Below are 12,057 nucleotides of genomic sequence, written 5' to 3'. Positions count from 1 at the left end.
TTAATTTGATTAGAAATACTATTTTAAATCATTTTATTTACAATAACTGAAATAAAAAATCCAATGTGCATTGCATTTCTTACCTGCATAACTGGAAAACGGTGGTGTTATTTTAGTTTATACATAAATATACACTCATTAGTAAGAGTATACAACTTCATTAGTAATTTAGCGTTTAGAGAGCACCTGCCATGGCAATACAGTGGCTTGCTGGGCATATTCTGCATGTGAACACAAAGTAAATTAAATGCCTATATGTCAAAGTACCACGGTGTTACCGTGCATGCCACTATTGGCACTACAGTAACATGGGGCCTAGGGTTTGTATGAATGCTCCGGATTATGACACGCGCCGCAGACACAGTCGAATAGCAACAGCTGACGTTCCTCCGCACCATAGTTACGTTGCGCGTGACGTCACGCCCCGCCCGCAGCCATGAGTACTGAGCTTGTTATCGGGTCGCTTGTTATGACTGGAGAAGGCCTCGGACTCAATTAAGACTTATCCCCGGGACAGCCGCATGCTCATGGAGGGCATGGACATAGACCTGGATCCGGAGCTCATGCAAAAATTCAGCTGCATGGGCACCACGGATAAAGATGTCCTCATCTCGGAGTTCCAGAGGCTGCTGGGCTTTCAGCTCAACCCGGCGGGCTGCGCCTTCTTCCTGGACATGACCAACTGGTGAGTCCGGGGACTCGGCCGCGGCCTACTGCTAAACTAAACATAAAGAGTTCTCCTCTGCGATTTCTTGCTTTAAAATATTTTGCATGTCAAAAATAGCATCGCTAGAACAGCTGCCCAGTGGAGTTTAAATGGATCTCAAGCGAAAAACACAACAAGCTAATGGCTAATCGACTGTTTACAAAGACAGCAAATGGAACATTTCGGCTCATATGAACTATAGAACTAACGTTAATATGTCAGACATTTAGCATCTTAAAAATACATTTTCTCAAACATGTTTTTAAATAATTTGGTTTGTTTTATTTAATGTCAGTTGTCAAACATGTAGCTTGTTTGTGTTAGTGGCTCGCTACAGTAACGTTAGTGGGTGTGTTTCAAAACCTCTTAAGTTCCCTATCTAAGCAGCATATTAGGGCTTTTCTGACCTGAAATGATGCTGACTAGAATAGTCCATTCAAAATGCTGTCTATGTAGGGGCTCGCTGTGTTTTGAGACAGACATTGTCCAGTGTTGTTCAGTCACGACTCTTCAAAAATAAGATGTTGCTTGACGACAGTAATATATTAGTTTTTATTGGTAATGAGCAGCATGCTTTAGTGTTTATGCGCTGCTTTCTTGTGTAAATTTGGTGTTTGTAGACATGGGAGGACTGTTATAAAGTTACGTAATACACGAGTGTACTTTCATCTGAGGTCTTACACACAGCCAACACAAGTTTGTTCCTCCTTTCTTTTGTTTTGAACATGACTTTACCAATACTTTACTACTATATTTTACCAGTCAGTTTATTTGCTAAATGTATTTCAATCTGTTTTTTTTTCTTACATATTAACTTAAAATATTTTAAATTTCGATTGTGTGTATATGTGTATATATGTTTATTTATGGACTTCGTAACAGGCATTTATAGGTTATATATGTCAATAAAGGGGGTATATTAGTGGCGTCATGATGCATTGTAGTGCTTTTAAGTTAGTCAACATTAGTTTGTAGTTTTGGGATTGACACAAGCTGTATGCCATGCTTCTGCATATAAAGTTCCAGCTTTATAATAATAAATCTTCCATTGTATATTATGAATCTTGTTGGCTCTGTGACGAATTGCTTATGCTCCTCTCTTGTAAGTCACTGGATAAAGTTTGCTAAATGCATAAATGTAAGTTGCATGTTTGTTGGCGTCAGCCTCATAATATCCATCTGTTGGCTGATTAATCTCCTTTTCATACATTTTAATTGTGCATGTTGTTTTTCTCTCTGCAACTACATTGTCATTGAATCTCCAATTTTAATCTGTCTGTATTTGTGTTTTATCAGGAATCTACAAGCAGCTATTGGTGCATATTATGACTTTGAGAGTCCAAATATCAACACGCCGTCAATGTCTTTTGTGGAAGATGTGACGATCGGAGAGGGGGAGTCCGTTCCTCCTGACACACATTTCACAAAGACATGGAGGATACAGAACACAGGTGAGTGTTTTCTTGCTCTGGTTGTAGATATGAAGAGGCTGAACACCTGTGGTTTTTATGCTCTAACAGATTGTAATTCAAAACAGCACATTTTACAATTAAGACTAATTTATTATGGGATCTTTTGGGATGGCTTAAATGCTTATTCTTTATATATTCAGTAGTCATTTTGAACAGTAATAATTCGTGTTCATGTTTGCTAATTTAATAGTTTTTCTTCCACTTTCTGCATTATGGACTATTATTTCCTAAAATGAACTGATATCAGAATATCACATTTTTTTTTTCTTAGTCACCTCACGTTAAATGCTCTGTTTTCAATGTTTTTCCTGTCTTCGCTGCAGGTACAGAGTCGTGGCCCCCAGGTGTGTGTCTGAAGTATGTTGGCGGGGATCAGTTTGGTCATGTGAACATGGTGATGGTGCGTTCTTTGGACCCGCAGGAGATCTCAGACGTGAGCGTGCAGATGCGCAGTCCGGCCGTTCCTGGCATGTACCAGGGCCAGTGGAGAATGTGCACTGCCACCGGACTCTTCTACGGAGGTGAGACGCAAACAATGGACCTTTTTCACATTTCCGTGTTTCTCAGCAGCAGAAGTCATCATAGTTGGGTTAACGTGAAGAGCAGTGAATGGGAGAGTACCACAAATATATATTTTGCATTCCCATTTGTGCAAATAATAAAAGGAAAACTCCACGATAGTGTTTTCAGAAGAGAGAACGATGTCAAATTTGCCATCCCTCCCATAGACGCTGCATTAGAAACACCCTCGCATTAGCATTAACTAGTGTTTTTTGATGCAAAGATAATGTAATACAAAGAGTAGTGTTATAAATGTACATACGTTTAAAAAAAAAAAAATATGAATAACTTTTGAGAATTTATGATGCTGATGACCGTTGCGTCATCACAGTCTTGTCAAAAGGGTCCATAAATCAACAAAGTTTTCAAGATATTAGGCTAAGAATCAACCATTTAAAAGGAATCAAATTATTAGGAAAATTAGCTGAATATTTACTCATCTTCAGGCCATCCAAGATAAAATCATTAAACCAGTGAGACGAAGTAATAGTCACATACAAGAGTTTTTGATGTTATTGCTTATTTCGTTGAATATTATTAACTCAGGAATGTTCATTATGCATTATATTTTCATGCATCAAAATAGTTAAAGAAATATTTAATATTTACTCACCCTCAGGCCATCCAAGATATAGATGAGTTTGTTTGTTCATCAGAACAAATTCTGATGGCACCCATTTACTGCAGAGGATCCATTGGTGAGCAAGTGATGCAATGCTAAATTTCTCCAAATCTGTTCTGATGAACAAACAAACTCTACACATTGAAGGGTTTGAGGGTGAGTAAATATTCAGCAAATACTTTTGGGTGAACTATTCTTTCAAAAAAAGAATAATATGCAAGAACAAATGTTTTAAAGTTATAGTTTGCCCAAAAATGAGAACACTGTGGTCATTTACTTTTCTGTGGAGATATGCAGTTTAACTTGTTATCCTCAAGTTGATTTAACCCTGTCTACTTTTCTTTCTGCATACTGAATTCTAAAAATAGAACAGTTAGTATGATGGTATGCCATTCAGAGCATTAGAGCACAAGTACTACAACCAACTTTGGTGACTTGAAGGACATGTGGCTCACCTCATTCCTCTTGTTGTGCAGATGTGATCTGGGTGATCTTGAGTGTGGAAGAAGGAGGCCTGCTGGGCGTCACACAGCAGTTATCCTCCTTTGAGACAGAGTTCAACACGCAGCCACACCGCAGTCTGGAGGGAGACTTCAACCCTTTCGCCTCACCACAGAAGAACAAGCAGGACACCAATGAGGATAATCTAAAAGACCCCGGGGGCCACTGGGAGGCCCCTCTGGACTCCATTCAGCAAGATCAAAATGGACTCAATCACAGCTCTGTAAATATTACACCAAATGGTCTCCAAAACAACTTATCAGTAGTGACTTACAGCCAGGTATGTATGCCGTTTGGAGTATTTCATTGATTTGAATGAAGATTAGCATGATAATGCAGTGTGAGTACGGCTGGGTGATAGAGAGCGAATAGTTTTTCAACTAATTCATTGAAACAGACTGTTATGAAGTTTTAAAGGCATTTTTTCTAATATTGCTTAATCAGGGGCGCTATTAATAATCGTTTGTTATTATAATGTTGTAAGAAGTTCACTTGTCCGCATATAATTGTTTTTTAATTCTTGCCATGAATTTAACCTTTGCTGATATTCCAATAAAAATAAATTAAATTAAAATCTCTCTAAATGCTCTCCTACTCTTGAGTCCCAAGAAGGAGAGATTTTTAAATACCATTCAAAAGCTTGGGGTCAGTACTATTTTTTTTTTTTTGAAAGAAATTAATAATTTAATCCAGTGAGGCATTAAATTGACCAAAATTGACAGTAAAGGCATTTCAAATGTTGGAAAAGATTTCTATATCAAATAAATTCTGTTTTGAACTTTCTATTCACCAACGAATCCTGAAAAAAAAAAAAAAAGTATCACAGTTTCCACAAAAATTTGAAGCAACACAATTGCTTTTGACATTGATAATAAGAAATGTTTCTTGAGCAGCAAATCAGCATATTAGAATGATTTCTGAAGGATCATGTGACACTGAAGACTGGAGTAATAATGCTGAAAATACAGCTTTGCATCACAAGAATAAATGACATTTTACAATTTATTTTAAATTGTAATAATTTTTCACAAAAACGCTGTTTTTACTGTATTGTTTATCAAATAATAACAGCCTTGGTTAGTATAAAATACTTATTTAAAAAAAAATAAAAAATCTTACTGACCCCTAACATTTTAATGGCAGTATATATCTGTAACAAAATCATCACAGATATATTTTGAATATTCAGTATCACCCAGCTGTAGGCGTAAGTTGTATGTTAGAATAATGAACGATTATGACTAGTTTAATAACTTGACGAGTCCAGTTTTGTGATTCTAATACAAATGTTCATGATTGAGGGGCTTTTTCCAAAGGTAAGTGAAAAGGTCAAGCCAAGATGGGTTCAGAAAACCAAGATAAAACACTCAGCAGGTCTTTTCAACACTCTTTCAAAATCTTCCTTTCATGCCAAAAGTCTACACTGGAAACTTCTCAATGTGCTGACCGTCGTATGATCTGTTAGCACAGAAGGTCATGTAACAACAATGCGTCACCTTTTTGTTCCCTGCCCTGTTTTGTGACATCTCACCAAAGAAAAGCACATTGTGATGATTCGCCGTGTTTGGTTACACCTTTCCTCATTTCACACATGTGTGATACAGCTGGGGATGGGAGATGCAGCTAAAACAGTTTCAGCCTTTTGATGATTCGATAAATATATCGATTCTGAACATATATGCTCTAAAACATCTTATAATGAGTGCTTTTAATTAATTTTTGACATTTTTGATTCAACAGCAATTGTCTTTAAGCATATGCAACATGTTTAATGTAATAACTTGATTTGACTGTTATTGTTTTCTTTTATATGCTCCAATATAACAGTACGTGGTAATAAATAGCAATATTACTTTAATGATATGATTAAATGGTGAATTCCACAACATTTTTTAATGATTATGCAAAAACAATTCTTAAGAATTGATTGATTGAAATAGTTCCCAAACCCAACCAACAGCATTTTCTCCTACGTTTCCCTGGAATACTGGAAAAACCTGTACTGAATTTCCATACAGACAGCCAAAAAGGGCTGATTGGCTCTCTGACCTGTGTAGTTGATTTAGCGCTATAATGTGAGGAGCACCAGCAGGTGTGGGCTTTAGCCATATCAGAGACTTAATATACCACATCTAAAGGTCTTCAAACAACAAAATGACCTTTTCAACCCATTTATGCAGCTTACCTTGTGGAATAAAACCATTAAAGCAGTGAGACTAGGCAATAGTCACATACAATATTTTGTGATGTTATTGCTTATTTCAATGAATATGATAACTCAGTAATGTCATTACGTATTATTTTTTTCATGCATCAAAATAGTTAAAGGAGTAGTTTCATCAAAACATTAAAATTGGTTGAAGATGTACTCACCCTCAGGCCATCCAAGATGTAGATTCGTTTGTTCATCAGAACAGATTTGGAGAAATGTAGCATTGCATCACTTGTTCACCAATGGATCCTCTGCAGTGAATGGGTGCCGTCAGAATGAGAGTCCAAACAGCTGATAAAAACATCACAATAATCCACACCACTCCAGACCATCAATTAATGTCTCGTGAAGCAAAAAGCTGTTTATAAGAAACAAAACCATCATTAAGGTGTTTTAACTTTAAACCATTGCCTCTGGCCAATCCATAACAACACTTTCAACAATTTCTCTGAATCCATTCCGATGAATGAAAAAAACTAAATTCATCTGCATCTTGGCTGTTTGGGTTGTTTTATGATTTACCAAAACACCCTTTAAACTATTTCATAAATTGATATTGAGATGTATATCTAGGCTGAAAAACAATCGGAGGCATTTTATCTCCCAACCACATAACGTCAGGGTTTACATCTGTGAGTGTCAATTTTGAGGCCGTTTAATAGGCCCTTAAGGGGTTTAAACTTTGCCTCTCGGCCACAAGATGGAGTTCCATTCAAGCATGTGAGCTGATGAAGAAATGTTATTAACCAGTTAAAGAAGTCATTGTTGAAATCCCAGATTACTAACAGTAAACCCGTTGTATACATACACAATATTGCCAAAAGTATTGGGACACACCCTTCTAATGAACAGGTTTGACTACTTTAGTAATTTCCATCAGTACAAATCTTAATGTTAAAGCATATAATGATATTCATTGCTGTTTGGTGATGAGTTTTTGGCTCAATGCCTGCATTTAAAGTCACACCAGAGGTGTTCAGCTGGGATTAGGTGTCAGGATTTAGCTTTCTGCGGACCAGTCGAATTCTTCCACACTGACTGAATCAGTGATTTCTTTTTGAACCGTGCCTTATACACAGAGGCATTGTCATGATAGAATAGAAAAGGGTCCTGTCCAAACTGTTGCTATGCAATTAGAAGCACACAATTCCCTATAGGGCTGGGCGATATGACGATATAATATTATATCGGCGATGTCTTGTAAGTATCGCAATGTCGATGTCAACAGTCAGGTAACAGATGATTATCGGGGGAAAAATGACAAATGATAAACCTAGTAAGTTGCAAAAAATATTTTACACAGCCCCATAGTCACCATACAGGTCTTTTTGCATGCAAGAATGAAATAATTTAATAGGAGGGTTGGGAATCGAAAAGCTATTCCAATTTTGGAAATAAGATCAGATGTGTAAGGTCAGGAATCAAATTACTTGTCTTAAAATTAAATTTTGATTCTGCTTCTCGATTCCTGTATTCGTATTTTTTGTGATTTCAAAAGATTCAACTGCAAGAAGACTAAATAGAACTCACTTCTGCACTCGCGCGCTGTTTTCTGTGCAGAGCACACACACACACACACACACCCAAAGCTCACACGAAAGCCACCTCTTATATACGCGAACACTGGACTGAGCTCTCTCTCGCATTCTTACACATTCGAATGGAGAATTCTTTTTAATCTCAGCATGACTAGTCATGCATGATAAATATCAAATAACTTCTAGCTTGACTACAAGTTTAAAAACAGCGCTACAATTATTATAATCAAGGAAATTAAACTTACCATCATGAAATATGTCTAATGCCAAAAGAAAGAGAAACATCGGAAAACAGGCATGTTTATTCAAGACATTACTATATGACATCAACATGCATTTATCATTCTTACAATCACCGCCAGAATGTCCAACTTCATGATGAACTTAAAATTGGGTTCTATTATTTTTCCTCAACAGTTCTTTTCACAAAACAAAATTAATTTCAAACACAAATTTGATAAGAAGAGTGGAAGTTATTAGCAACACCAACATAACACCAAAGCTAATGTTTTCTGTTAGTTTAAGCACAAACTAAGAAAAGTAATACCAAACTTTAACGTGGCAATAATTAAGACCAAACTGAATATGGTGCATGTCGGCAATGCTTTCTTAGAGGGGACGGGGCCTGGTGGAGGTGGGGCTTAGGTAGACGATATTATCGGATATCGCAATATTTTTTAAGGCGATTATCGATAAGATATTTTTGACATATCGCTCAGCCCTAATTCCCTAGAATATCACTATATGCTTAAACATTAAGATTTGTATGATGACTAAAGTAGTGCAACCTGTTTATTAGAAGGGAGTGACCCAATACTTTCGGTAATATATTCCCAGTGTAACAAAGTTAGAGACTGTTTGCTTTAACAACCACCTGCAGGTCAAATATCTGCTCATCTGCTTTGTTGCTCATCATATTTGAGCTAACTCTCAGTATTAATCTATGTGACAATGATAATAGTAATTGCACTGAAGGAGAGACTTAAGCCAGAGATTTGGCAATGTAAGCAAATGGTCTTTAACATTAGTGTTTATCTTATTGTTTCTGTTTCTTCCCAGGGCATTAATGGACCCTTCCCGTTCGGACAGTCTTAAGATACAGAAACCACCCGGTAGCTCATCAGAGCTGCTGCTTATGCCCTTTTCCAGGGTTCAGTGAGAGGAGGAACAGATTTACTCTAAAGACTTGGTGACCCTTCCTCTCCCCCGACGCACCACAACATCACATAAATGTGTGGACAAATCTGTTTGGCTCCAAATCAATATTGAACCAACACCTGAGTTACGCATGTGTGAATGCTAGATTTAGACGAGTGCTAGAAATTCTAAAGAGATATAATGAAAAATACACCGTTTTTTGATCTGTATTGTCACATTACAGCAGTAAATTCAGATGTGTGAGTGAGTGCATGAATGCACAAGAGAAAGAGAGGCAGGACGGGAGGATGAATGAATGATGAGTGAGTCATGTTTCACAGTAAAAATCAATAGGAATAAAAATAAAAATGTTATCTTGCGCACAGAAAGTAAAACGTTTGACACTTTAAGGTATATTTTGCCTTGTGACAATTAAGTACATTATCCCCCCAAATTTTCATTACTCTAATAAAACATGCCATTTTATTTTTCTATTCAGTTTTTTTGTTATTCCAATTGTTCTCACATTTAATTGAAATATTTAAATTTTAAAATTGCACAAATTTTTTGATAAGCCTAATTTAAATGCGACCAATTAACATATGCCAAAAATATTTTACAATTTAAATATATATTTTTGCATTACATCAAATGATTCATTACCATGAAAATAATGTCACAACGAAGGAAATTTTAATAGTCCTAAAAACAGGCTTAATTTTCTTTAAGCAAAGTGTAATTTTTAATTTATTCCTTTTGATTTTGCGGTGAAATATGACCAGGGTTTGTTCTTGACAGGTTTTGCGGTAGTCACCTCAATATGTGTGCAACTGAGTGTTTCAGCCATGCACAAAAGCCATCAACAAAGAATTAATGCCTGTCAAGTAGTTTTATAATTTTTCATCAATGTTCTCTGACTTTTTCTTTACAAGCTGAAGAGTTTTGAGAAAAAAGGTCAATGTGCCTACTTGGAGGTTAAATTGTGTAATTGCTTTCATATGGTCCTTTGCTAGCCACTTGCAATTGTTTATTACAAAACTGTTCTCTGGATCCAGTAAAACAAACAAAACAAAAAAAAAAAGCCCAGCAACCTGTACAGCGTACATGAGCACATTACGTCTCATTATATTGAAGTATACATCTGTACTGCCACCACAGGTCAAGTCATAGCTGTCGTCACAGATCTTGTTGCTGTTATCATATTTGTTTACATTGATGTTGTTCTGGAGTTCCAGAGTGCTGATGTTGGTTTTCCACTTGTAATGATTCAGTCCATCAGAGATGATAGCAAGCAGATGTGGCTTTGGTTCCCTTGTTTACTGACCCAAGAGATCACAAGCACGTCATTGATTTTCCCAATCATACATTTCTGTCGTTCACCTAGACCTACGATGGTATTAAGCTGTTTTAAATGAGCTGAGGGTGTTTTAATGAGGGGAAAGTGTGAGAATGAGTTCATTTTAAAGGAATATTTTGGGTTAAATGCAAGTGAACGTCATCTGTGACAGAAAATAATTTGGATTTGTACCTCTCTACCTGAAAATGCATTGACATGTATGTGCCTACAATTGAAGTCTGTGACAAGTGCACTACTTCCATTGAAACGGCATTTCCCTACACACTTTTTTTTCATGTTTAATCTCACTAAGATACCAATTATTTTCTGTGGTAGCATTTGCATTTATCTGAAAAAATATTCTTTTTAATTTGTATTCTTGAGTTGTTGCTGTATGTTGAAATGGCAGATGGAGCCGGAACGCTCCAAATAATATTTTAATGCATAAAGGAGTTTTGTGGAGTTAATTTGGTTTAAATCGTGCCTCTGTGTTTGGTATGATGGAAAGCTTCTTGGATGTTTATATCTTGCTAAATATATCTGAAAGGATGTTTTACTCACCATTTTCTGTTTTACTGCAATGGTTAGGCAATTTCGAAGACATAAACAAAACAAAACGTCAACAAGTCTCTTATGATGTTTTTCTTTATTGTTCTATTTTTGAGATAAATGTTAGGTCATGAAGATTTGAAAGACATGAAGAAAGCGTTTAAACAAATGAGCTGCTATCCTCAAGCAGTATGCAAATCGATGAGCCCAAATTGACCTTTACGTCAAGGCAATAGAGATTAGTGTCAGCATGTCCTGTTAAATTTAACACGTCAGGCAATTCTTGTCCGTTTCCCACCAGTTCTATGCACCTGGAAGATTGCGCCATTAACAATACCGACATTGCGTCCAGTGTTTTAGAAATGCTGAGGCTTCAGTTTTACATTGCAAATGATCTATGCAGTGTTTTAAGGGACAGTCCCTTCCATATTCCAAAAAGTTGCACTCACAGTTGAAGCATAAAAGAAGTTAATGTTCTGAAACGGGTCGCCGTTTTATGTTGCTGTTAGGACAGAAGTAAACTGATGTTTCGCCTAGTGCTCAGCCCATAAACAGCTCATTGGATGATGCCATCGCTTCATCAGTCAAGTCTTCCTTTGAGCTGTTCTTAGTGAATGTCCTCATCCCAAGCGCTGCACACTTCACAGCCTCCTTCCAATGTATAATTACACACTTTTTTTTTTTTTTTTGGTGTTGCTTATGCATGTCAGAAGTGTGATTGATTCATTGCTGCATTATTGTCTTTTTTTTTTTTTTTTTTCTGTTAGATCTGTTGGGTTTTCTGCACCGTGGCATGGTGTATGATTGAGCGGAGAGTTTGCATAGAGTCCTATGATAGCACAGTGAAAATATGAAAAGCCTTTTCCTGTATGTATAATTGAACATTTGTATGATTAAATTAACACTGAAACAAATGATTCTGTCGTCTTGTTTTGCATGCAACATACGTGAGCAGTGTGATTTGTTAATGCAGTTCCTAAAAGAAATTATAAAAATTTTTTAACCTTCCTTTTACCTTGAAGCATGACATTAGAAAATTGTGTTTAATAGTTCACCCAAAAATGAACATTTGCTAAAAATGCACTCACTCTCTAGCCATTCAAGATGTAGATGAGTTTGTTTCTTCATCAGAACTGTAACTGGAGAACTGCTCAACAGTGGATGCTCTGCAGTGAATGGGTGCCGTCAGAATGAGAGTCCAAACAGCTGATAATAACATCACAATAATCCATACTCCAGTCCATCTTTTAATGTCTTGTGAAATAAAAAAAACTGCATGTTTGTAAGAATCAAATCAATCATTAAGGCATTTTAACTTTAAACTGCCACTTCTGGCGAAAATAGCCCATAATATCCCTTCTTCCAGTGAGAAAATCCAAATTTGCTTGTAAACAGTGCTTGATCTGTGCATATTTCTCTCCTG

At 36.5% G+C, this 12,057-nt stretch overlaps 1 protein-coding gene across 1 annotated transcript; it reads left to right on the top strand.

Annotated features, from left to right (window-relative positions):
• Positions 1-356: 356 nt before the first annotated feature.
• Positions 357-11,541, top strand: LOC306844625 (protein ILRUN). Its single transcript, XM_079376891.1, has 5 exons — positions 357-685; positions 2,003-2,157; positions 2,502-2,699; positions 3,838-4,142; positions 8,672-11,541. The coding sequence occupies exons 1-5, from the start codon at positions 522-524 to the stop codon at positions 8,705-8,707; spliced, it is 858 nt and encodes a 285-aa protein (XP_079233017.1). The 5' UTR covers positions 357-521; the 3' UTR covers positions 8,708-11,541.
• The last annotated feature ends 516 nt before the right edge of the window (positions 11,542-12,057 follow it).

Source organism: Barbus barbus (assembly GCF_936440315.1).
Source record: "Barbus barbus genome assembly, chromosome: 25".
NCBI lineage: Eukaryota > Metazoa > Chordata > Actinopteri > Cypriniformes > Cyprinidae > Barbus > Barbus barbus.
Note: the sequence above shows the minus strand (reverse complement) of the source record. Positions and strands in the feature narration are given on the sequence as shown.

Bases quoted from the DNA above. Each gene is read 5' to 3' on its own strand.
- LOC306844625 (XM_079376891.1), top strand. From the start codon at position 522: ATGCTCATGGAGGGCATGGACATAGACCTGGATCCGGAGCTCATGCAA. The intron at 2,158-2,501 runs GTGAGTGTTTTC...TCTTCGCTGCAG, and splicing joins ATGGAGGATACAGAACACAG to GTACAGAGTCGTGGCCCCCA. The intron at 2,700-3,837 runs GTGAGACGCAAA...CTTGTTGTGCAG, and splicing joins CACCGGACTCTTCTACGGAG to ATGTGATCTGGGTGATCTTG.